This window comes from Podarcis erhardii, assembly GCF_964252035.2.
Source record: "Podarcis erhardii genome assembly, chromosome: 10".
Taxonomy (NCBI): Eukaryota; Metazoa; Chordata; class Lepidosauria; order Squamata; family Lacertidae; genus Podarcis; species Podarcis erhardii.
In genome coordinates, this window is record NC_138500.1 from 6,721,023 (window position 1) to 6,747,802 (window position 26,780).

At 49.7% G+C, this 26,780-nt stretch overlaps 1 protein-coding gene across 1 annotated transcript in view; it reads right to left on the minus strand.

The window, feature by feature from the left end:
- Nucleotides 1-26,780, minus strand: part of LOC309351654 (uncharacterized protein) — a 246,190-nt gene that overhangs the window by 167,404 nt on the left and 52,006 nt on the right. The window contains exons 13-19 of the mRNA XM_081879440.1: nucleotides 23,070-23,189; nucleotides 14,047-14,205; nucleotides 11,083-11,211; nucleotides 8,066-8,215; nucleotides 3,505-3,699; nucleotides 2,827-2,966; nucleotides 350-473 (exon numbers count right to left, since the gene is read on the minus strand). Of these exons, the coding sequence (XP_081735566.1) occupies nucleotides 350-473; nucleotides 2,827-2,966; nucleotides 3,505-3,699; nucleotides 8,066-8,215; nucleotides 11,083-11,211; nucleotides 14,047-14,205; nucleotides 23,070-23,189 (1,017 nt within the window). The remainder of the gene's footprint in view (nucleotides 1-349; nucleotides 474-2,826; nucleotides 2,967-3,504; nucleotides 3,700-8,065; nucleotides 8,216-11,082; nucleotides 11,212-14,046; nucleotides 14,206-23,069; nucleotides 23,190-26,780) is intronic.

Sequence of the window (26,780 nt, forward strand, 5' to 3'; positions counted from 1 at the left end):
GGTGGTGGTCATCAATTCAACCAGGTAACATCATCATTATTATTATTATTATTATTATTATTATTATTATTATTATTTTGTATGCCATCCTTCATTCACAGATCTCAGGGCGGTTTACAACATAAACGTACAAAATACCGTATTTTTCGCTCTATAACACGCACCCGACCACAACACACACGTAGTTTTTAGAGGAGGAAAATCTGTAGGCATGCCATCAGTAGGCATTCCCTCCATAACACGCACAGACATTTCCCCTTACTTTCTAGGAGGAAAAAAGTGAGTGTTATGGTGCAAAAAAATACGGTAATTTTTTAACAAAGAAAACACTGAACGATGCAATACTCGCCGGTTTTTGTGTTTCCGCCAGCATAGCGGAGTCTCTTGAGAGCTTTCAAAACGCCATTCCGGTCTCTATAACGGTTAAAGTGGAATTCCGTCCTGGGCTCCTCGCTGTACTGAGCTACAGCAATCTAGCACGAGAAGGCGAAAGAAGCATCCGAGTTTAGCCAGAAAAAAAGGAGCAGAAGGAAAAACCATTCTGATTGCAAGCATTCCCATTTCGCCAGCAGAGCCAGCCAAAGTCAGCTAAGCAGCGGTTCCTAAAATTGCCCGTACATTTGCTCATCCCAGCAACTAACAGAGCAACCCCCCCCCCCCAAAAAAACCTCAAGCAGACAGTGGCAGGGCAGGATCCACAGCCACAAAATTTGTATTGTTTTTCCTTAAACACTTTTTCAAACGACACATTAATCAACATATAAACTTTTTTGCTCCGCCGAGCTTACGACTTCCCTCCTTCCCTTCAACCGGTATCCCATATCAAATCCAATCGTGCATTCTAACTCTTTACAATATTGTAGGATTTACTTCAGTCCTGCTAGTGTCTTCAATTTTTTATAGTTATCATTTAAATATACAATAAATTTATTCCAGTCTCTCTGGAATTTCTGATCGTCCTAGTCTCGGATCCTGCAAGTCAGTTTGGCCAACTCAGCAAAATCCATCATCTTTGCCTCCCATTCCACAATAGTGGGTATTTATTGTCATTTCCATTTTTGGGTCAACAAAGTCCTTGAGGCAGCTGTGGTGTACAGAAATAGTCTTTGATATATCTTCATAATCTCACTTCCCATCAAGCCTAGCAAAAAGGCTTCTGGCTTTTTGGGAAATGTATATCTAAGCATCTTCTTTAGTTCACTGTAGATCGATTCCCAAAATGTTTTTACTTTATCACAAGTCCACCACTAATAATAATAATAATAATAATAATAATAATAATAATAATAATATATTATTTGTACCCCGCCCATCTGGCTGGGTTTCCCCAGCCACTCTGGGCGGCTTCCACAAAGACAAAAAATACACTAAGATGTCACACATTAAAAACTTCCCTGAACAGGGCTACCTTAAGATGTTTTCTGAATATCAGGTAGTTGTTTATCTCTTTGACATCTGATGGGAGGGCATTCCACAGGGTGAGTGCCACTACCGAAAAGGCCCTCTGCCTGGTTCCCTGTAGCTTTGCTTCTCGCAATGAGGGAACCGCCAGAAGGCAGTCGGAGCTGGACCTCCACGTCCAGGCAGAACGATGGGGGTGGAGACGCTTCTTCAGGTTTGCAGGGCTGAGGCCATTTAGGACTTTCAAGGTCAACACTTTGAATTGTGCTCGGAAACGTACTGAGAGCCAATGTAGGTCTTTCAAGACCGGTGTTATGTGGTCTCGGCGGCTACCCCCAGTCACCAGTCTAGCTGCCGCATACTGGATTAGTTGTAGTTTCCGGGTCACCTTCAAAGGTAGCCCCACGTAGAGTGCATTGCAGCAGTCCAAGTGGGAGATAACCAGAGCATGCACCACTCTGGCGAGACAGTCTGCGGGCGGGGAGGGTCTCATCCTGCATACCAGATGGAGCTGGTAAACAGCTGCCCTGGACACAGAACTGGCCTGCGCCTCCATGGACAGCTGTGAGTCCAAAATGACTCCCAGGCTACGCAGCTGGTCCTTCAGGGGCACAGTTACCCCATTCAGGACCAGGGAGTCCTCCACACCTGCCCGCCCCCTGTCCCTCAAAAACAGTACTTCTGTCTTGTCAGGATTCAACCTCAATCCGTTAGCCACCATCCATCCTCCAACCGCCTGGTAAATCTACACCCTTACATTTCCAACATGTTTTGTCCCTCATCCCACAGCCCCATTCCTCATGCCAACTGGGGCGGAAGAGGGGAAGGCGAAAGCCTTCTCGGGTCTATGGTAGCCTGCAGCTTGTGGAGCGACTGAGCCCAGGTGAAGGGAGCTAAATTGAGCCATTTCCTGCCTCCACCCAGAACACCCACATTCCAGAGCTTTGCATGGGCTGCCACTACCAGAAAGTCCACTTATAGTCCTTCTGCACCCCGGATTTTCGGTGGGATCTCTGTGCGGAAAGAGTGGTGCTTATGTGACTTCACGGGTGAGATTAGGGCCCTGCGGGACTGGACATCTTTCCGCAGGGCCTGCAAGACAGAGCTGTTCTGCCTGGCCTTTGGTTTGGACTCAGTCTGACCCTTATGTTTCCCTCCCCTTATGGTTTTGATTTTTCAGCTATTTTAAAATGAGGCTGCATTTTAAATTGCATTTTAACCTGCATTTTAAATTGGTTTCCCCACCCCCCCTCTTTCCCCCCTATTATGTTTTTACTGTGATTTTATTGGTGTTAGCTGCCCTGAGCCCAGCTCTGGCCAGGGAGGGCAGGGTATTAATTAAATTTTAATTTTATTATTGTTGTTGTTGTTGTTATTGTTGTTGTTAGTGACCCGTGCAAACATCTGTATCACAGAAGCTTTTACCTGTGTACCTTCAGGCCCAATTCTGGGGAAATAAGAGACGATGCGGAAGAGGAAGTCCTTTATTTTGGCAAAGTTACTTTGGCCGATGCTTGACGATTCATCCACCAGAAAGGCAATGTCTGCTTTGGATTTGCTGCAGACTGGGAGTGAGAAAGGAAGACAGTGGCCTCTGTCAATCACAGACCATGTCCATAAGCCCCCCTCCTCCCTGCCCCATTTTTAAAAATGTAGTAACCATGCTCTGTAGACAATTGGGGAAGTGGGTTAGTAACCTCATGGTTCCTAGCCAATCTGAGCTATGCACGTAAATTTCTACTGTGAACAGAAACAATGAGTTTCTCAGTGGCCAAAGCTTATACACCTGATCAAAGCATGGCCAGGCCCTTTAACATGGAGATCACTATGGTTGCTTGGACACACCCTTTAGGAAAATAGCAGGGCATTTTTTGTGGTGGCCCCATCATTATGAACGGCCTTCCTAGAGCTCAAATCCACAATCCTTCATGAAATGCTTCCAGGTATTTATTTTACAACCATTCAAGGTCTCACTGATGTGAGTTCTGACCGATTCTCAAGTTTGTTTTATTATCTTCATAAGCCTCCTAGGGTGGACTTGAAGATGGGCCGTACATTCATTGTAAACATAAATTAAGAAGCAGTTGAGAGTCTCAAGCTCACCTGGGGCAGGGGTAGTAGCTGGAGGAGCTGTTGCCTTAGGGATCCTGGCTACATGTGCAAAGGTGGTTCTTGGCCTGAGAGAGGTGGCTGCTGGAGGAGTGGATTGTCTTGAACTCAATGGCAGGAATCTAGTTGTAATAGGTTTTGCAGATGGAACCATTGGAAGGGGAACGGAGAGGTTCCCACGAGACCCTGCTGCAGACAAACAATGCGAAAAGGAAATGTAAGCAGTAGCATTCTGGAACGAACCACTTCTGGGTGCAAGGAAGGGATCATATTTTGGAATGTTCCACTGAGTAAAAAGTGAGAGGGGGCTCTTTCTGCTTGCTTTCCCCTCTGGTCCTGATCCCATGAAGAGGAACTGAAACTCCACAAGTCCCAGAGAGATGGGTGTTCATGTTAGAATCCCTGCTCCATGATTGCAGTCATGAGATTTTGTCTGTCACATGACAGTGTATGTTTTGAGTCCACAGAGTGGGAAGTGACGGAGACAGGATGTTTGTGTTACTGTGTTCCGTGAAGTGGGACTATTGTCCTTTGTTCTTTTTCTCTTTGCTGTCTGATGCTAGAGAAGAAGAAGAAGAAGAAGAAGAAGAAGAAGAAAAAGAAGAAGAGGAGGAGGAGGAGGAGGAGGAGGAGGAGGAGGAGGAGGAGGAGTTTGGATTTGATATCCCGCTTTATCACTACCCTAAGGAGTCTCGAAGTGGCTAACAATCTCCTTTCCCTTCCTCCTCCACAACAAACACTCTGTGAGGTGAGTGAGGCTGAAAGACTTCAAAGAAGTGTGATTGGCCCAAGGTCACCCAGCAGCTGCATGTGGAGGAGCGGGGAATCGAATCCGGTTCACCAGATTACGAGTCCACCGCTCTTAACCACTACACCATGCTGGCTCCCAGAGAGGGAGCCATGTTGCAGTGTAAATAAAGATTAGCCAAAATGCTGAGTTGCTGAGGTCTGTCACGCAAGGTGCGCAACCTCTGCGGACCCCTAAGTGTGCCGGTGTTGGTTGGCATCGGTCGCTGTGATGTTTGGGCAGAAGAAAGCTTTTGAAGCTCCCGAATGATCGACCAGGTGGGAGAGAACATGCCAGTCGGGCATGTGTCTCTGCCAGGGTCCTACTCGAGTGTAGGCTGAACTTCTGACAGTTCACTGCCTTGAGGTTCAGAGAACAATGTCCTTGGGGAAAAACCTGTCAAACATACAAACGAGCCTCCTTCATGCCATCTTCAAATATCTCAAGGATACCCTGGAGGGTAGGACTCGAACCAATGGTTTCAAGTTTTGCAAGTTTTGCTTCCGACTAGAAGCACGGAAAAACGTTCTGACAGCAAGAGTTGCTCAACAGTGGAACGGTCTCCCTTGTAAGATTGTGAACTCTCCTTCCTTGGAGGTTTTTATGCAGAGGTTTGAAGGCCATCTGCCAGGGATGTTTTAGCTGATATCCCTGCATTGCAGGGGGTTGGACTAGATGACCCTTGGGGTCCCTTCCAACTCTACAGTTTCTATGACTCTATGCCCTTTAGTTCAGGTCCACCCATAGTTCAGTCGTGGGGCATCTGCTTTGCAACCAGAAGGCCCCACGTCCAGTTCTTGCTTGTGGGTTTCCCACGGCCATCTGTTTGGCCACTGTGAGAACAGGTTACTGGGCAGGCCATTGGCCTCATCCAGCCAGCCTCTTCATTTGCCCTTATGTACAGTCTCTGTCACCTCTAGCCGAAGGGTTGAAAGGCTGGGAGGCAGTGCCTTGCCCATCACCCCTAGCTAGAAAAATGCAACCTGCGCCACTGATAGAAGTAATACAGCTCATGCAACACGTCGGCGACTAATATGCACACAATAATTACCAAAATGATTATACATTCTTTATCAATCTTCTGAGAAAAATGCAAAACCACAGAGACTTGCGAACTACCCAGCCTGTGATGGCCTGGGATTCGGACTCGGAGGCTGAACCTGAGGAATCCCAGCCTGCACAGGAGTCCCTGCCTCCAGAACCAGCTGAGCCGGGGCTGGGGCCTGAGCCTGAAGGGTCCTCACCTGTGCTGGGTCCTCAGGTGCAGGCACCAGCTGAGTCTGCTCTGGCCCCTGAGGTGATGGAGGACCCATTGCCTGCAGGTGCTCCACTCTCAGCCCCGTCAGAGGAAGCTGAGGTTGCCTCTGGGTCCGGTAACCCTCCAGCCTCTCCTGAGCTGCAGAGGCTCAGGGCAGAGAGGCGGAGGGAACTAAGTTCCCGCAGGAGGAGTGCTCACCTCCAGGCCAGGAGAGGCGAGTCACCTGAGGATCGGGGCCACCCTATGCCCCGGGGCAGATAAAAGCCAGCCAGCCCCAGTCCCAGGTTGCTGGAGCAACGTTGTTGGTAGCCTGTTCCTGCCTGCACCATATCCTGCTCTTCTGCCAGAGTTCCTGACCCCACCTGACTCCCTGCCTTGGACCCCGCTTCAGCCTTGACGGACAGCCTCCATATCGCACCCTCAACCTTGGACTGGACTCGGACCTTGCCACACAGTTAACTCTCAGGACCAGAACACAACCTAAGATGAACTTTTAATGTCTGATTTCAATGGATTTTTCAAGTGCTCAACGCAGTCTTTTGTTTCCTTTGTCTTTTTAGGTAAGTTCATGAAGGTACCAACAAAGGGTAGGTTTGGTGTTGTTCACAATACTGAGAGGTGCTAGTGAAGTTGTAGATGGATGTTAATGAAGTTGTAGACAGGGTGCCGCCGTTTTGCACCTGTTTCGCCCTGGCGGTCCAAGTAATCAAGAGGCCGCTGTTCGCCCCTGATGGTGCGCTTTTACTGGGGCTTGCAGGTAGCACTCTCCCATTATGGAGATATATGGAGAAACGTGACTCAAAGAAGTAGGAAGCCCAGGGTTCGCTCTGATTGTTTAGAAATACACAATCGCTTTGAGGTCCTCTCCCCTAGCATGGAAGACGAAGAGCAGACTCCATTTGAGGATCTCTCCCTCATTACAGTCGATCAGGTATATGAAGACGAGCAGCAGTTCTGGGCACCACAGTTCAAGAAGGACACTGACAAACTGGAACGTGTCCAGAGGAGGGCAACCAAAATGGTCAAAGGCCTGGAAACGATGCCTTATGAGGAACGGCTAAGGGAGCTGGGCATGTTTAGCCTGGAGAAGAGGAGGTTAAGGGGTGATATGATAGGCATATTCAAATATATAAAAGGATGTCACATAGAGGAGGGAGAAAGGTTGTTTTCTGCTGCTCCAGAGAAGCGGACACGGAGCAATGGATCCAAACTACAAGAAAAAAGATTCCACCTAAACATTAGGAAGAACTTCCTGACAGTAAGAGCTGTTCGACAGTGGAATTTGCTGCCAAGGAGTGTGGTGGAGTCTCCTTGTTTGGAGGTCTTTAAGCAGAGGCTTGACAACCATATGTCAGGAGTGCTCTGATGGTGTTTCCTGCTTGGCAGGGGGTTGGACTCGATGGCCTTTGTGGTCTCTTCCAACTCTATGATTCTATGATTCTATGATTTTCTTTTTAAAAAAAATAATAATTTTTTATTAACCGGCCAATCACATCGAATATGATTCTATGATATTCTGGGCTTCTTCAGTGGTCTAATCTCAAAGCCTTGATACGTATATTGATATTCAATTTCGTAGCGAGTGTACTATTTCTTGGGGACGCGTGTGGCGCTGTGGGTTAAACCACAGAGCCTAGGACTTGCCGATCAGAAGGTCGGCGGTTCAAATCCCCACAACAGGGTGAGCTCCTGTTGCTCGGTCCCTGCTCCTGCCAACCTAGCAGTTTGAAAGCACGTCAAAGTGCAAGTAGATAAATAGGTACCGCTCCGGCGGGAAGGTAAACGGCGTTTCCGTGCGCTGCTCTGGTTCGCCAGAAGCGGCTTAATCATGCTGGCCACATGACCCGGAAGCTGTATGCCAGTTCCTTCGGCCAATAAAGCGAGATGAGTGCCGCAACCCCAGAGTTGGTGACGACTGGACCTAATGGTCAGGGGTCCCTTTTCCCTTACCTTTACTATTTCTTGGCTTAAGCTTAAGAGACTGATTTGCAGTCTACAACTTCACGAACATCCATCTACAACTTCACTAGCATCTCTCGGTATTGTGAACAACACCGAACTTACCCTTTGTTGGTATCTTCATGAACTTACCTAAAAAGATAAAGAAAACAAAAGACTGAGTTAAGCACTTGAAAAATCCATTGAAATCAGACATTAAAAGTTCATCTTAGGTTGGGTAGTTTGAAAGTCTCTGTGGCTTTGCATAAGATTTTGTATTTTTCTCAGAAGATTGATAAAGAATGCTTAATCATCACCCCTAGCTAGCAGGACCTGTGGTCAGGGATGATGGAAATTGTAGTCCCAAAACAGCTAGAGACCCACGTTTATGAAACCCTGCAATAGAGAGACACAAGGCGATTTATAGTAAGCTCGGCTCTTGCACAATTTGCTGTGGGGCAGCTAGCCAAGAATGCAAGACTAGCCCATGACTTAATGTTTACTACCTTAGCCACGGCAAAATAATTCACTGCCCCAGCTCAGCAATGTTCCCTTGCGAACCCTGCAGTTACCGGTGCCTTGAGTAAGGGTCACGACTCTTCCATCGGAGGCTCCAAACACAGCACAAATCCCAATGGTGTACTGGGTATCAGGCAGCAAATTTTCCAAACGGTAAGCAAGAACTCCGCTGTCTAGGAGATGGCTCTGAGCAGTGTCTTTCTCTGAAACAGAAATACCAACGGCCAAGTTTGCTTTCGTCCTTGCAAAACAAGTTTCTGTTATTATTCATCAGTATCCATGGCCCTTTCCCAGAGCTTACAATCTGAGGCTCTAACTACATGTGAGACCCTATCTGCCCGCAGACTGACTCGCAGGAGGTGCATGCTCTGGTTATCTCCCGCTTGGACTACTGCAATGCTCTTTATGTGGGGTGACCTTTGAAGGTGACCTGGAAACTACAACTAATCCAGAATGCGGCAGCTAGAATGGTAACTGGGAGCGGCCGCCAAGACCACATAACTCTGGTCTTGAAAGACCTACATTGGCTCCCAGTACGTTTCCGAGCACAATTCAAAGTGTTGGTGCTGACCTTTAAAGCCCTAAACGGCCTCGGTCCAGTATATCTGAAGGAGCATCTCCACCCCCATCATTCTACCCGGACACTGAGGTCCAGCGCCGAGGGCCTTCTGGCGGTTCCCTGACTGCGAGAAGCCAAGTTACAGGGAACCAGGCAGAGGGCCTTCTTGGTAGTGGCACCCGCCCTGTGGAACGCCCTCCCACCAGATGTCAAAGAGAAAAACAACTACCAGACTTTTAGAACACATCTGAAGGCAGCCCTGTTTAGGGAAACTTTTAATGTTTGATGTATTACGGTATTTTGATATTTTGTTGGAAGCCGCCCAGAGTGGCTGGGGAATCCCAGCCAGATGGGCGGGGTATAAATAATAAATTATTATTATTATTATTATTATTATTATTATTATTATTATTATTTATTTGGTTGTGGCGGGTTTTTAAATCCCTAAAAAACCCTGGCAAACTTTCCTTAACCTTTCCCTCTCCAGCCTCTTCTCAGCTCAAAATCATCTTCCCTTAAGCTTGGCAGGTGAAAGATGCCGAAGTTTTATGGCGTGCCAATCACTATAAAACACGGCAGACTTGATTTATCAGGCCTGGCACACTTTTGATTAGCAGAAAAGAGGTGGGGTCCGTGAAGCTTTTCCTGTGTGTCCCACCATGGGTGATAAAAGCAGAGTGCGGAGGGCACATTTGAGCTGGAAAAAGACATAACAAATTATTTTGCTCAAGATGTGGCCTGCTTAGGGATGCACGGGGTTTTGGAAACAAGCAAGCATGTAGTTTGGGCTTCAGATCATGTGGAATGCGTGCTTTTATTCTTATTAAAATAATTTCAGTAGTAGAAAATAAAGTGAGGAAGGGAGAAGAAAAGAGCAACAAATAAAATAAGAAAAATATAATATGATATAGTTACTATTACGTTACATTTCTATACATAGGAATAATAATATTGTCCTAATACATATGATTATTAATACAACATATCTTCTGTAGAAACTAATTCCAAATGTCAGTATATTTGTCCAAACAAAGTATGTCTATTAGTTCGTATGTTGCAAGGGTTAACATGTCATCAATTGTTTAAAGGGGATTGTATATTTCTACTTCCAATTCATGCAGGAAGCTCCTGCAGCCAATCGGATGCTGTGTCGCACATTCAGGTTCCAATGAACGTTCGCAAACCAGAACACTCACTTCCAGGTTTGTGGCATTTGGGTGCCAAAACATTCGACTTGCAAGGCATTTGGGATCCCAGGGATGACTGTACTAGTCTTTCAGAATGTGTGCTTAAACTCTGATAAAGTCTCTTGCTTGTCTGCATGGAGGACCTAGAGGGGTGGGTGTGTCAGAACTTGTGTTCGACCGAGCTACTCCTCCGGTCGAGTCCTCTGATGGTGATTAACAACCTGAACCTTTGATGAGGCTCCAGGCACGTTCCCTAATTACGCAGAGTATACAAGCAGCAGCGAAGGTCGAGAAATATGAGCTATATTGCTAAGAGTTTTATTTCTAACTACGCAGACAGAAAAGAAATATACATCCTCTCTCTGTGAAAGCAGAGCGGCAACTGGTATAAAGAAACAGGAAACCGGAGGACTGGAAGAAGTTCAAAGAATATCTCCAAAAACACTGTAAAATGTTTGAATGTTAAAATGATGTTGGATATAAAGAGAATAGGGCATCAGTGACATGGTAAAAAGAAATATGTAAAAATGTTTTGAAGAAAAAAGGGGTAAGAACAGAGTATTATTATGTCGAGACTAAACAAATGATATAAAGGATTAAGTTATAAAGAACATGGGATAAATGATTTTAAAAGGAAAGGAAACCAAAGGCATAATAGGTTGAAATGTATAATATTGAATAAGATTGGAAAGAGGGTAGGGAATTGCTGAACTTGATTGTGTAAAGGGGAACACAGAAAAGGGAGATGTGAGGAAGTCAGGAAAGAGGGTTATAAAGACAGTAAGCAAGAATTTTTTTTTCTTTTCTCTGTTTTTTTTTCTGACTATCTCTACTTTTTTCATTTTTGGACTGTGTTGTTTTTGATTGTCTTTCTTTTTTGTTTTTTCTGATTGTGATATTTGTTTTATTATGCAAAATCTTAATAAATATTATATATGTATATATATATAAAAGAAACAGGAAACCAGTAATATCAACTTCCGTCTCCCTTGAGACTTCCAACAGTCTGGAATCTCTGGAATGTAAACAGAGTCTTGTGACTCCAAGCACTGCCCAGTGGCACAAACAGAAACCTAACAGGGTGGTGGTACAGAAACTAGGCTACTGAACAAAGATTAATTTTACATTTGTTGCCCTGCCCACTTTAGCCTTTGGCCCCACCCCCTGCTGTCATGTGGCCCCTGGAAGGTCACCCAGAAAGGAATGTGGCCCTCAGACTGAAAAAGGTTATCTCATATGGTCACACTTCGCACGAACACCATTAGGCTTCTTGTTACAGAGGGTATCTTAGGTGGACAAATGCCAGGGACAGACATCAACATACCTAGCTCGGTTCCAGATGGTTTCCAGACAATCTTATATTTGTTGGCTGCAGGGACAGCGCTCCAGGACAGAGAGATGGAGGTGCTCGCGGAAGAGGTTGCCTTGAAATGAGTCACATAACCCAGAGGAGCTGCCAAGAAAAGGGGCATGGTAATAAGGTCCAGTGCCAGATTTACGCATAAGCTAAACAAGGTACAGCTTAGGGCCCCAATCTCTTGGGGGCGGGGCCCCCAAAAAATATAAAGGGGAAAAAACCTGGATGTACATTTCCAAAATATAAGATAAAAAACAAATAAAATAAAACCTACACACAGCAACAGTGTTTTGTGTTGTGTAGGTTCCAATGATATACTGTATTTTTTGCTCTATAAGATTCACTTTTTCCCTCCTAAAAAGTAAGGGGAAATGTGTGTGTGTCTTATGGAGCGAATGCAGGCTGCACAGCTATCCCAGAAGCCAGAACAGCAAGAGGGATTGCTCATTTCACTGCGCAGCGATCCCTCTTGCTGTTCTGGCTTCTGAGATTCAGAATATTTTTTTTCGTGTTTTCCTCCTCCAAAAACTAGGTGCGTCTTGTGGTCTGGTGCGTCTTATAGAGTGAAAAATGCGGTAAGTGGCACTATGGGTTAAACCACAGAGCCTAGGGCTTGCTGATCAGAAGGTCGACGGTTCAAATCCCCGCGACGGGGTGAGCTCCCATTGCTCAGTCCCTGCTCCTGCCAACCTAGCAGTTCGAAAGCACGTCAAAGTGCAAGTAGATAAATAGGTTCCGCTACAGTGGGAAGGTAAATGGCATTTTGGTGCGCTGCTCTGGTTCGCCAGAAGCGGCTTAGTCATGCTGGCCACATGACCCGGAAGCTGAACGCCGGCTCCCTCAGCCAGTAAAGTGAGATGAGCGTAGCAACCCCAGAGTCATCCACGACTGGACCTAATGGTCAGGGGTCCCTTTACTTTTATCTTTAGGCTCCTATGATATACGTAATGGCCCCCGCCTGCTAGCCTACTCCCTAAAATATCACTGGTTTGCTCATATCTATATATAGGGTACCTACATTCAGCATGGACTGATTGCATGGCAACATGTGCAAATGGCTTGAGATACCTGTTAGGTCCATAAATTACCATATTCAACACAAAAAACAGTGACCATTTGTTGTTGACAAAGGACAGCTGAATATATAAAGGACCCCATTACCTTTAGTAGCTTAGGGCCTCATCAAACCTAAATCCGACCCTGATAGGGTCTGTCATTTTAGGGGGTGAAACTCAAATTTTGCAAACTTCTTCAGCAAGAGGCCTTAAAGGTATGCTTTTGGGTGTGAGGAATTCAAACCTGCTATTATTTTTTGTGTCTGGACGTTTACCTTCTGAAAATGCCAGGCAATGCTTAATCATCATCATCATCATCATTATAATAGTAATAATAGAACTGCAACTATCTGGCAATCGTTTTAAATGATTGCAATTTTACACACATCTTATATTCCAAGCAAAACAAAATCATATTAGTTGAACCAAAATATCTTTGGAATTCCCAAGCCATGTTACAATTTTTTAGCATCCCACCTTTTCCGGAATTTGGAAGATGCAAAATGAAACCCTCCCTTGTGTATTAAGCATTGGCTAGTGGAGGAAGGTTTCTTAAGAGGAATTCACAACCTGAATGGAAGGGGGGGGGGACAGGGGCAGCAAAATCTCAAGCTCTCAAGAAGTCGGTTTGGAATGATACTGTATGCAGAAGTACTGTTTTGGGGGGACAGGAGGCGGGCAGGTGTGGAGGACTCCCTGGTCCTGAATGGGGTAACTGTGCCCCTGAAGGACCAGGTGCGCAGCCTGGGAGTCATTCTGGACTCACAGCTGTCCATGGAGGTTCAGGTCAATTCTGTGTCCAGGGCAGCTGTTTATCAACTCCACCTGGTACGCAGGCTGAGACCCTATCTGCCTGCAGACTGTCTCGCCAGAGTAGTGCATGCTCTAGTTATCTCTTGCTTGGACTACTGCAATGCGCTCTACGTGGGGCTACCTTTGAAGGCGACCCGGAAACTACAACTAATCCATTATTATTATTATTATTATTATTATTATTATTATTATTATTAATTATTTATACCCCGCCCATCTGGCTGGCCCCTCCCCCCAGCCACTCTGAGCAGCTTCCATAGAAACCAAAAATACAGTAAAATATCACACGTTAAAAACTTCCCTGAACAGGGCTGCCTTAAGATGTCTTCTGAATGTCAGGTAGTTGTTTATCGCTTTGACATCTGCTGGAAGGGCGTTCCACAGGGCGGGCGCTGTGGCTTTGCTTCTCGCAATGAGGGAACCGCCAGAAGGCCCTCGGTGCTGGACCTCAGCGTCCGGGCAGAACGATGATGGTGGAGACGCTCCTTCAGGTATACTGGACCGAATGCAGCAGCTAGACTGGTGACTGAGAACGGCGGCCGTGTCCATATAACACTGGTCTTGAAAGACTTACACTGGCTCCCAGTACGTTTCCGAGCACAATTTAAAGTGTTGGTCCTGACCTTAAAAGCACTAAACGGCCTCGGTCCAGTATACCTGAAGGAGCGTCTCCACCCCCATCGTTCTGCCCGGACGCTGAGGTCCAGCTCTGAGGGCCTTCTGGCGGTTCCCTCCCTACGAGAAGCCAAGTTACAGGGAACCAGGCAGAGGGCCTTCTCAGTAGTGGCACCCGCCCTGTGGAACACCCTCCCACCAGATGTCAAAGAGAAAAACAACTACCAGACTTTTAGAAGACATCTGAAGGCAGCCCTGTTTAGGAAAGCTTTTAATGTTTGACGGGCTATTGTATTTTAATATTATGTTGGAAGCCGCCAGAGTTGCTGGGGAAACCCAGCCAGATGGGCGGGGTATAAATATTATTATTATTATTATTATTATTATTATTATGCATGGTAGAAAGGAGGTCCAGTTCTTTTTTTGTCTGCGATGCAAATATACTCACAGGTCCTTGCAGTGATGGTGATCCCCGGACCCTCTACCGAACCAAAAAGGACATACAGCGAAATCACATATTCCGTGTTGTCAGCCAAATTTTGCAGGCGGTAAGCTGTATTGGAACTGTTCAGAGCAAGCTGCCGGGGTCGGTCTCTTCCGAAGAACTCTTGGAACGCACAGAAACAGGTAAAAGACAGAGAGCAGAATCCTCAGTGTGTGTGTTTTACGTAGTTTTCGTTTATTTATAAAAGTTATTTCCATGCCACCAGCCCTCAGGGCGATGTGCAGTGTTGAAATGTAAAACACCATTAAAAAAAAATTAAAATACAGATAATCACGCAGGTGGCTGACTAATAAAAATAAAGGAAATTAAAACAGCTCTGTAAGGCCTGTCAGCGTTTAAAAAAGTCGTCACGGGATGCCTGCAAGTCAAAAGCGAGGGTGCCACAGCGTGGGAAGGATTAAAATAAATTATTTTAGTTCAGGCCACCTGGAATAGCTGAATAGCTCAGCCAGTACAGCTTGAGACTCTTAATCTCACGGCTGTGGGTTTGAGCTCCACCGTGGGCAAAAGATTCCTTCATTTCAGGGGTTTGGACTAGATGACCCTCGGGGTCCCCTCCAATTCTCCAGTTCTATCTTTCTACAAAATAGCAGTCCTCTTCCAGATGATATCAGTGATCAGGCTGGGATATAATGGCTCAGGAGGTCCTTAAGATTATCCTGGACCCAAATTGTGCAGGGCTTTGTATGTCAAAACAAAAGCCATCAGCCTGTCCCCTGCCAGTGTTTTAGCAGAGGTTCCACATGCTGTCGTGGGACACGTGTGGCGCTGTGGGTTAAACCACAGAGCCTAGGACTTGCCGATCAGAAGGTCGGCAGTTCGAATCCCCACCACGGGGTGAGCTCCCGTTGCTCGGTCCCTGCTCCTGCCAACCTAGCAGTTCGAAAGCACGTCAAAGTAGATAAATAGGTACCACTGTGGTGGGAAGGTAAACGGCATTTTCGTGTGCTGCTCTGGTTCGCCAGAAGCGGCTTAGTCATGCTGGCCACATGACCCAGAAGCTGTATGCCGGCTTCCTGGGCCTATAGAGTGAGATGAGCACTGCAACCCCAGAGTGGACCTAATGGTCAGGGGTCCCTTTACCTTTACCTTTACCTTTACCTTTACCTTTACCTTTACCTTTCCCACATGCTGTCAGCCACCGGCCCCTATTAGCAGCCTAACCAGTCCCAGATTTATGTATAAGCTCAACAAGCTATAGCTTAGGGCCCCACTCTCTTGGGGCCCCGAAAATATAAAGGAGGAAAAACCTGGATGTACATTTCCAAAATAAAAGATTTTTTTTTAAAAAACTACATACAGCAACATTGTTTTGCGTTGTGTACGCTCCTATGATGCAAGTCCTGGGCCCTGTCTGCTCGCCTGCTCCCTAAAATATCACCGCTTTGCTCATTTCTATATACAGGGTGCCTATATTCTGCTGTTTATAATTATTAGTAGTTTGCATCATATATTTACACCTATTATTATTTCATGTTATAGCAAGTTTCTAGAGACTAGATTATGAGTCTTTGTAAATTGTGTTGCTGAAGAAACTTTTGTTATTGCCAAATGCCAATGTGTTTGCATTATTAAGTTCGTTATTGTCAGGGGTTCAGGGAGAGAGGCGCAGATGAGGGAGGAGACAGAGAGTGAGGGGGAAGGATTCCAGAGTGACGAGGAAGAGGATGACAATGACCCAAGATTGTCCATGAGTCCGTCCAGTGAATCGGAGGACTCCCAAAAGGGAGCCCCTCTGGTCAAGCCAAGGGAAGCTAGAGGGGGAAGCAGTCAGGAGCAGGGAAACGAAGGGGGAACCCCCAGTGGGAGTTGGAGAGCGAGACCGGCTGCTCCGCTGGAACGGAGTGAGGGGGGAGGAGTGACCAGTGTGTCAGAAGGAGCAGAACAGGAAGCAGAGAGGGGAAGGAGATCAGGGCAAAACGTCCTGCCGGAAGGGGAGGAAAGTAGTATCGAGGGCAGTGTAACTGTCGAAGGCAAGGTCAGGAGCAACGTACGCGCGCCAAGTTCAAAATGGGAGGCGCGCGGAAATGAAGAGAGTCCTGGGGAGGAGCCTGGTCCCAAAGCCCGAAGGAGGGGGGAGGAGGCGGCAGAGGACTCAGCCTCTGGAGAGTCCCGAAGGGAGAGAACACAGGGGGGCAGAAAGACCCTGCGGAAAAGGAAAGAGAGAAAGAGGTGGACCAGTACAAGCCTCTTAAACTGGTGTAGAGGGGGGACCGACTCAGAGGGTACTTCAGCGGTCTAAGCGTAACAGACGTAGAGTCACGGAGCTCGGATGTAAAGCTAATAATGTTCTTCAATTAAAGCTTTTGTACATAAGCTGGAGTGGACTTTGGTCTCTTGTGAGCTGGGACCACGGGTGACTCTGACAGTAAGTACCCTCCCTCAGAACGCAAAATTTTTTTTTGCAAAGCTCACGAACGGTAGCGGCCATGAGTGCGGAGGAGCAACTAGCAACGCTGCGCAACGCAGTTACAGAACTCACCGCTGCAGTCATTGCATCTCAGAAGAAGAGTGATGAAGCGGAGAAGCGCTGCCAGGACCTGCAAATAAGGTGGGAGCGTGCAAGCAAGGAAGGGTTCCCAGGGTCCAGATCAGAGGGAATTGGACTTGGAAGGCGGGGGGGGGGCAGTCTAGTCACCCACTTCGATGGGAACCTAAAGCACTACCCAAGTTTCAGAGCAGACGTCTTGTATGCACTGCATTTGCTTCGTAATGACTTTAAAGATGAAGAGGAGAAAGTGGGGTTTATTGTGTCTCATTTGCATGGGGAGGCAAGAGCTTGGTTGCGCAATTTGTGGCGCGAAGACGGCCCTGCCCGCCGCGATTCTGATGAATTTATTAAAGCGATGGACGCTTGTTTCCAGTCAACCGTGGATCTTGATCTTGCACGCAGGGAAATGCACGGGTTGCGGCAAGGCAGAGCCACTGTGCGTCAGTATCATTCGCGATTTTTCGCCTTACTGACTGTCTTAGGCTGGGAGAAGGACTGCAAACCAGTGACAGATTTGTTCTGGGAGGGTCTCAGCAGCCCCATAAAAGATGAACTTGCCAGGGGAGACAGACCTCAGACCCTGGAGGACGTCGTGCAGAGGGCTCTTGCAATAGAGGTGCGGCACGAGGAACGTCCTTGGCACAATGAGGAGGGACGCCAGGCGCGTGCACCGGCAAGGACGCCTCCTTTTCTCCCCAGAGACTTCAGCCAGGCACATCCCTCGCCTCTGGCGCGGCAGGGGGAGGAACCGATGGAAATTGGTGGTGCTAAGGCTCAAGCAACAGCCAGAGTCCCAGCATCCGGTGCAGTAAAGGCGAAGCCTCCTAGAGGGAACAGGAAATGTTACATCTGTGACAGTGCACAGCACATGGCGAAAGAGTGCCCCCAGAGGCCCCAGAAGCACACTGCAGCCTTAGCAACAGTGGCAGCAGAAGTGATGCAAGAAGAGCAGCCTCAGGGAAACGACAGTGCCTGGCTGGAAGCAGAGCTGCTGGGGCTCAGCCAGGCGAATCTGTAGAGCAGTCCCCAGTGCCTTTGCAACGTACAGACCCTTTACCACCCAAGCCAACGGTGCAGCTCACTGCAACACTCCAGTTGCCGAACGGAACCACCCTGGAAGTCCCCATCACGATCGATTCTGGGAGCAACGCGGACTTTGTGGGGGTGCATTTCATCAAGCAGCATCGCATAGCGCTTCTGCCCGCGACAACGCCTCTAAACGTAGTCACGGTTGATGGCAGGAAATTGCTGGGAGGACAAGTTGTGCAACAGACGCCTCCCATGGAGATGCGAATTGGACATCATAGAGAAGTCATCAGCTTCAATGTCACCCGCCTGTCGGACACGCCTATAGTACTAGGCATGAGTTGGCTGGAGAGACACAGTCCTGCGATAGCGTGGTACCAACGGCAGATCACCTTTTGCTCATCGTACTGTGCTCAACATTGTATCCAGTCCAGCCAGGAGGAGGGGGCGGAGCAGCAGCTGCAACTTGGCATGGCGCAGGCAGTTCCTCGCAAGTACGAGAGTTTCCTGGAGGTTTTCTGCGAGAAGGAAGCTGACCAGCTGCCGCCCCACAGACCTTACGATTGCGCGATCGACCTGTTGCCGGGGGCGCAGCTGCCGACTGCGAAGCTGTATTCCATGTCTGAGGACGAGATGCAAGAACTCAGGGAGTTCATAGAGCATAATTTGAAGCGTGGATTCATCTGGGAGTCCAAAGCAGTGGGGGGCAGTCCTGTGTTTTTTGTAAAGAAGAAGGACACGCCCCAGAAAAGACTCATTGTGGATTACAGGGCCGTAAATTCCATGACCAAGCCCAAGGCCTTCCCCATGCCCAAGATTGATGACCTCCTAGCGACCGTGCGGAAGGGGAAAATCTTCACCAAGTTGGATCTGCGTGGAGCGTATAACCTCATCCGTATCCGGGAGGGCGATGAGTGGAAGACGGCCATGTTCACGCCTCTGGGCACGTATGAATACAGAGTTATGCCGTTTGGTCTCCAAAATGGATCTCACGTCTTCCAAGCCTTTATGCATCACGTGCTGGCGGGGCTCCTCTACAAGAAGTGTGTGTGTTTCCTCGACGACATCCTGATCTTTTCGGAATCGCAGGAGGCTCATGAAAGGGACGTGAAGGAGGTCCTGCAGAGACTGCGAGAACACAGGCTCTACGCCAAGTTGGAGAAATGCCAGTTTGATGTGACGGAGGTGGATTTCCTCGGCTACAAGCTGTCTGACAAGGGGCTGGCCATGGACAGCGTCAAGGTCCGCGCCGTGTTAGACTGGAAGAGCCCACGCAATCGGAAGGAGGTCCAGAGATTTGTCGGGTTCGCCAATTTCTACCGCAAATTCATCAGGGGTTTTGCAAAGGAGACGGCAGCAATCACGGACACCCTCAGTTCCAAGAAGAAGAAGTTCGCTTGGACGGAACAGGCGGAGCGCTCTTTTAGGAAGCTTAAAAGCCTCTTCGCTTCCGAGGAGCAGCTGATGCACGTGAATCCGGGCAGACCCATGCGAGTAGAGACCGACGCCTCAGACAGAGCGGTGGGAGCCGTACTCCTGCAAGAAGATTCCCAAAGAAATTGGAGACCCTGTGCCTTTTACTCCCGAAAGCTCAGCAAGGCGGAGCAAAACTACACCATATGGGACAGAGAGCTGTTGGCCATCCACGCTGCCTTCAAAGCGTGGCGACACTTCCTCATAGGTGCCAAGCACACAGTGCAGGTCCGCACAGATCACAAGAACTTAGAGTATTGGCGCACGGCGAAGCTCCAGAGCCAAAGACACATGCGCTGGGCTGAATTCTTCGCGGATTTCGACTTCAGGATAGAATACATCCCGGGAGATTCCAACGTTATAGCCGACGCGCTCTCCAGGAAACCGCAATATCTCGAGGAAGCAGCGCCAGTGGCAGCCAAGCACATTTTCGCACCGCAGGCGTGGACGTGCGCTACCATCGCAGTCGACCCGGACGCGGTGCGACGTGCGTTGCAAGTAGATCGATTTGCACAATCCAAGATGGAGGCGCTGCGCAGGGGTTCGCAGAGAGACGATGAGTTCCAATTACGCGACGGGCTGTTGACTCACAAAGGTGCCCTCTACGTACCGGGCGAAGAGCTCCGCGCGAGGGTTCTGCAGCAGTTGCACGACGCCCCCAGTGCGGGCCACTTCGGCAAGGAGAAGACAATAGAACTGGTGGCCAGGGACTTTTGGTGGCCCCAGATGCGGGGAGAGATAGCGGATTACGTCGCCAGGTGTGACACTTGTCAGAGGTCCAAGCCAGTGCACCAGAAGCCAGCGGGGTTACTGGAACCGCTGGAGACGCCACAGCAACCGTGGGAGAGGGTGGCGCTGGACTTCGTCACTGACCTGCCCAGCTCCAGAGGCAAGACGGCGGTGCTGGTGGTGGTGGACCTGTTCACCAAGATGGCGCACTTCATTCCTTGCGCGAAGGTGGCGACGGCGGAACAGACCGCCAAACTCTTCATCGATCACGTGTTCAAGGTGCATGGGCTGCCACAATCCATCCTGTCCGACAGGGGGCGCCAATTTGTTTCTACTTTTTGGCGGAAGCTTCTAGGTATCCTGCATGTCAAGATCAACCTAACGTCGGCAAGGCATCCGCAGACCAACGGCCAAGCAGAGAGAGTCAACGCGATCATGCAGCAGTACCTCAGATGTTACGCCAATCAGCGCCCGGCGGCGTGGGTGGACTACCTGCCGATGGCGGAGTTTGCCTACAACAACACGAAGCACGCGTCGACGGGGGTGACGCCGTTCTTCGCGAACAATGGTCGTCATCCCAGAACCTTCCCGGGGTTCGTAACACCGGGAGAGGGGGTGACGCAAGAAGCCGACCAGTTCGCAGCAGAACTGCAAGAGGTGCACGAGGAGCTGCGGAGACATTTGGAGCTAGCCAAACAAGCATATAAGGTGCAGGCAGACAAAAACAGGAGAGTGGGAGAGGACATCCAGGTGGGGGACTGGGTATGGTTAGCGGCCCAAGCGATGCCAGCCAGGTCGTTGGCTAAGAAGAAGCTGGGACACAGGCAGCTAGGGCCATACCAGGTGGAGGCTAGGATCAACCCTGTAGCTTTTCGACTGGCCCTCCCCGAAGGTTCCAGAGTGCACCCGGTCTTTCATAGGTCGGTGCTCACTCCCTACAAGACCCCGCACAGGTTTCAGGAGTCTGAAATAGTACCGCACGCACGCACTCAGTCACCCGAGAGGGAGGGGGCGCCCAGGGCCGAACCGCTCAACGAGGTCACTGAGATCCTGGACTCGAGATGGGGGGTAGAGGGAGTAGAATACTTTCTAGCCAGAGAGGGTACCCCGGCCAGTGCCAATATTTGGGTGCCGGACTACGCTTTAGACGAACCTCTTCTGAAAGACGAGTTCCATGCACTTTTCCCGCATAGACCCATGCCAGCCGAGTACTTTGATGACTGGCTCTTTACGCCCACACTTTCAGACAGTACTTTCAGGGGCTTTTCTTCCGCCGAGGAGAGAACGCCAGACTCAAGCCCACCCAGGGGATCGTGTTCGGGGGTAGACACAGAACCCTCTTACTGGTGGGACGAGCAACCAGAGGACGACTGGCGCAAGAAATGGCTGACGGGGCCTTGGCAGGCAGCACCAGACGAAGTAGCAATGGAAGAGGGAGCCGAGAACACCTTGGGTGAAGAACCCGCATTCGAACACACATACACCGAGCTGCTAGCAGAGGACATTGAAGCAAACGAACTGTATCCTGCATCTACCTCCGAGGAGCTGCGGCTCCCACGACCTGCCTCCGAGGGCCGGGAGGGGGGAAGGGGGGGCTTCGAGGGGGGGATGGATGTCAGGGGTTCAGGGAGAGAGGCGCAGATGAGGGAGGAGACAGAGAGTGAGGGGGAAGGATTCCAGAGTGACGAGGAAGAGGATGACAATGACCCAAGATTGTCCATGAGTCCGTCCAGTGAATCGGAGGACTCCCAAAAGGGAGCCCCTCTGGTCAAGCCAAGGGAAGCTAGAGGGGGAAGCAGTCAGGAGCAGGGAAACGAAGGGGGAACCCCCAGTGGGAGTTGGAGAGCGAGACCGGCTGCTCCGCTGGAACGGAGTGAGGGGGGAGGAGTGACCAGTGTGTCAGAAGGAGCAGAACAGGAAGCAGAGAGGGGAAGGAGATCAGGGCAAAACGTCCTGCCGGAAGGGGAGGAAAGTAGTATCGAGGGCAGTGTAACTGTCGAAGGCAAGGTCAGGAGCAACGTACGCGCGCCAAGTTCAAAATGGGAGGCGCGCGGAAATGAAGAGAGTCCTGGGGAGGAGCCTGGTCCCAAAGCCCGAAGGAGGGGGGAGGAGGCGGCAGAGGACTCAGCCTCTGGAGAGTCCCGAAGGGAGAGAACACAGGGGGGCAGAAAGACCCTGCGGAAAAGGAAAGAGAGAAAGAGGTGGACCAGTACAAGCCTCTTAAACTGGTGTAGAGGGGGGACCGACTCAGAGGGTACTTCAGCGGTCTAAGCGTAACAGACGTAGAGTCACGGAGCTCGGATGTAAAGCTAATAATGTTCTTCAATTAAAGCTTTTGTACATAAGCTGGAGTGGACTTTGGTCTCTTGTGAGCTGGGACCACGGGTGACTCTGACAGTTATGAATAAAAAATCATTTTAAGTTAGAGCTTAGTAATTATTTCACTACTAATATACTTCTTATCTGTATTTCACTATTAATATACTTCTTAATTGTACAGTGGACACTCGGGTTGTGAACATGATCCATGCGGGATGCACATTCGCAACCCGCAGCGGCGCGTCTGTGCACGTGCGGGTTGCTATTCGGTGCTTCCGCGCATGCGCAAAGCGCGATTTAGCACTTCTGCGCATGCGCGACCCCCAATAACCCGAAAAAACTCAACCTGAAGCATCTGTAAGCCGAGGTATGGCTGTATTTCAGTTCAACAAATACTTTGATAAAATACATATTTTGTTATGTGCAAATGGCTTTAGATACCTAGTGGGTCCATAAATTCCCATATAGCATACAGTGGTACCTCAGGTTACAGACGCTTCAGGTTACATACGCTTCAGGTTACAGGCTCCGCTAACCCAGAAATTTTACCTTGGGTTAAGAACTTTGCTTCAGGATGAGAACAGAAATCGTGCAGTGGCAGCAGGAGGCCCCATTAGCTAAAGTGGTGCTTCAGGTTAAGAACTGTTTCAGGTTAAAAACAGACCTCCAGAACGAATTAAGTTCTTAACCCGAGGTACCACTGTATATTCCACATACAAAACAGCGACAATTTGTTGTTGACAAAGGACAGCTGGATATATCAAGGGCCCCATTACCTTCAGCAGCTTAGGGCCTCATCAAACCGAAATCCGGCTCTGAGTCTAACCACTGCATTCTTCACCAGCCATACCCTCCAGACCAGCACCAAGGGCAGCCCCACATACAGTGACCCACAGATCAGAGCACTTTGCTGTGACGGTTCTCTTACCTGGCGTTGGGCCCCATGTCACCCGGTACCCAGTCGCCCCGGGCACCGTGTTCCAGGAAACCAGCACAGAACTGATGGTGACCTCGGTTGCTTTCAAAATCTGCACGGCGCTGGACGACACTGCGATGAACATTGAAGAGGCAAGAGAAAGTGGAAAGATCAGGATGCAGTTCCAACATGTTGGGTCGAGGGGATGCTCATTCTGGGTGGAGGGATGCAGGAACGTCTCGCTGCTTCTCCAAAACTGGGTCTATTATTTTGCAAATGAATGTTCACAGAGGATTGTGGGCACTAGGAAAGCACCCAGCTGGGCTGCCACCTCCTTCTCCTCTCCCCTGGTAACAGGCCTGCTGTGCTGGTCCCGGGGGGAAGGTTACCGTTGGCGTAGTCAAAGTCCGGTCCTGGGTCACTAGCCTGGAAACAGTCCACAAGGAGCGGGGCGAGGTCCGAAGCAGGAAGCCGGGCGGGGACAGGAGCACTGGAGAGTCAGGTCTGGGTCTGGGCAGGTACAGGTACTCAACAACGACGTTGCTCCCACAACCTGGGACCGGGCCGACTGGCCTTTATCTGCTCTGAGGCCAGGGGCGGTCCTGGCCCCCAGGAGACCCACCTCTCCTGGCCTTAAGGCGAGCACTCCTCCTGGGGGAAACCAGTTCCTTCCGCCTCTCTGCCCTGAGCCTCTGCAGTTCAGGAGAGGCTGAAGGGTTACTGGGCCCAGGGGGAGACTCACCTGCAGGCACTGAGTCCTCAACCACCTCTGGAGCCAGAGTGGATTCACCTGGTGCCTGCTCCTGAGGATCCGGCATAGGTGCAGGTGCTTCAGAATCAAGGCCCTGCCCCAGATCAGCCGGCCCTGGAGGCGGGGACTCCTCTGCAGGCTGGGATTCCTCCGGTTCAGCCTCTGAATCGGAATCCCAGGCCATCACACCTGCACAGCCAAAGCAACCAGCCTCATTTTTTCTTGCAGGCATTGCTTGTGAGAGAGGCTTGTCCATAGCTGTCAACCGTCCCTTATTTGGCGGGCAAGTCCCTTATCCCAGCGCCGTGTCCCGCTGCTGTCCCTTATTGATGATGTCCCTTAAATTTCCCGGGTTTCAAAGGAAGCAGCTCCTCTCCCTCCCTCCCTCCCTGCCGGCCAGGGAGGAGGGAGGCTCCGACTGTGTTGCTTGGCTGTGTTGCTCACCCAATAAGGAGTCTAAGAACGACTGGGGGGGTGGAGCTTGCATGGCTTGTGCCAATCAAATCGGCCGCGTTGCCTGGGGACTCACCTTTGCTCAGCGCTTCCCAGCAGAGAGGGGACGGTGGTTTCCCTTGCTGCATCCCCTTTGCCGGGTTGCTGCGCTGTGGGAACCACCGCTTGAGGCTTCGTTTGGCTGCTGGTTGACTAAAATCCCTTATTTTGGCTGCTGATCCCTTATTTTCAAGGCGGCTGGTCCCTTATTTTCAAATCTGTAAGTTGACAGCTATGGGCTTATCCCTCATGCAGGCAGTGCTTGCATAATGCAGGCTTCTTCTTCCTCTCCCCATTGGTTGTTGGGGAGGAAGCGCAAGCATAGGGCTGGCAGTGGCCCTTGAACTCTGGTTCCCAGGTGCCAAACAACCATTGTATGGTTCCATACAACAATTGTATGGAAGGGATTCTTACAGCTGGGCAGAAGAAGCCACCTTTCACTCATGTGCTGTCAAAAGGATGTCATTTTGTCGGCGGGACGTTGCTGGAACAACTCTTGGGTTGGGACAACTGGCTGAAATGTTTTAAAATGTTTAAACAGTTCTAATTTGGGTTCCTCTGTTTTGTTTTTGTGGGGTTGATTTGTGGGATAAATGTTTAGTTGGGGTTGGCAGGTATTTTAATTTGGGTATAACTGCAAACTGCTTATTATTGCTATTATTGTTATTGGTTTCTGTTGATTTATTGGCTTGTTTGTTGCTTGTATAGGGGAGAGATAGATAGTGTCAGGGTTTTAGGGAGAGAGGAGACAGAGAGCGAGGGCGAGGAGGAAGAGGACGACAACGAGCCGAGGTTGTCCCAAAGTCCGTCTAGCGAATCAGAGGATTCCCAGAAGGGAGCCCCCCTGGTCAGGCCAAGGGGCAATAGAGAGGGAATCAGTCAGAAAGAGGGGAACGAAGAGGGAATCCCCAGTGGGAGTGGCAAAGCGGGACCAGCTCCCCCGTCGGAACGGAGTGGAGGGGGGGGAGTTGCCAGTGTGTCAGAAAGAGCAGGACAGGAAGGAGGAAGGGGGAGGAGTTCGGAGCAAGACGTCCTGCCTGAAAGGGAGGAGTGTAGTACCGAGAGCAGCGTAACTGTAGAAAGGAAGGTCAGAGGCAACGTACGCACGCCAAGTTCAAATATAGAGGCGCGCGGAAATGAGGAGAGCTCTGAGGAGGAGCCTGGTGCCAAAGCACGAAGGAGGGGGGAGCAGGCGGGAGAAGACTCAGCCTCTGGGGAGTCCCGGAAAGAGGGAAGACAGGGGGGCAGGAAGACCCTGCGGAAAAGGAAAGAGAGGAAAAGGTGGAGCAGTACAAGCCTCTTAAATTGGTGCAGGGGAGGGACGGACTCAGAGGGGACTTCTAACATCTAAGGGTAACAGATGCGGAGCCACGGAGTTTGGATGTAATGACGACAATGATCTTCAATAAAACCTTTTGTATATAGCTTGGACTGGACTTTGGTCTCTTGTGAGCTGGGACCCAGGGTGGCTCTGACAGAAAGTCCCCTCCAAAGAACGCAAAATTTATTTTTTTTTGCAAAGCTCACGAACGGTGACAGCCATGACTGCGGAGGAGCAGTTGACAGCGCTGCGAACTACAGTTTCCGAACTCACTGCTGCAGTCCTTGCGTCTCAGAAGAAGCATGACGAAATGGAGAAGCGCTGCCAGGACCTGCAAACAAGGTGGGAACGTGCAAGCAGGGAAGGGTTCCCAGGGTCCAGATCAGAGGGGATTGGACTTGGACGGAGGGGGGGCAGCCTAGTCACCCACTTCGATGGGAACCTGAAGCACTACCCCAGTTTCAGAGCAGACGTTTTGTATGCATTGCACTTGCTTCGTCATGACTTTAAAGATGAGGAGGAGAAAGTGGGGTTTATTGTTTCTCACTTGCATGGGCCGGCCAGAGACTGGTTGCGCAATTTGTGGCGTGAAGATGGCCCTGCCCGCCGCGATGCAGATGAATTCGTTAAAGCGATGGATGCCTGCTTCCAGTCAACTGTAGATGTGGATCTTGCACGCAGGGAAATTTTTGGATTGCGGCAAGGCAAAGCCACTGTGCGTCAGTACCATTCTAGATTTTTTGCTTTACTGACTGCGCTAAGCTGGGAGAAGGATTGTGCACCTGTGAGGGATTTGTTCTGGGAGGGGCTCAGCGGTCCCATTAAGGATGAACTTGCCAGGGGAGACAGACCCCAGACCCTGGAGGAGCTTGTGCAGAGGGCTTTGGCGATTGGGATACGGCACGAGGGACGTCCTTGGCACACTGAGGAAGAACGTCAGGTGCGTCCACCAGCGAGGACGTCTTCTTTCATCCCCAGGGAGTTCAGTCAGTCACATCCTTCGCCACTGGGAAGGCAGGGGGAGGAGCCCATGGAACTTGGTGGTGCTAAGGCTCAAGCAACAGCCAGAGCCCCAGCTTCCGGTGCAGTGAAGGCAAAGCCTCCTAGAGGGACCAGGAAGTGTTACATTTGCGACAGTGCACAGCACATGGCGAAAGAG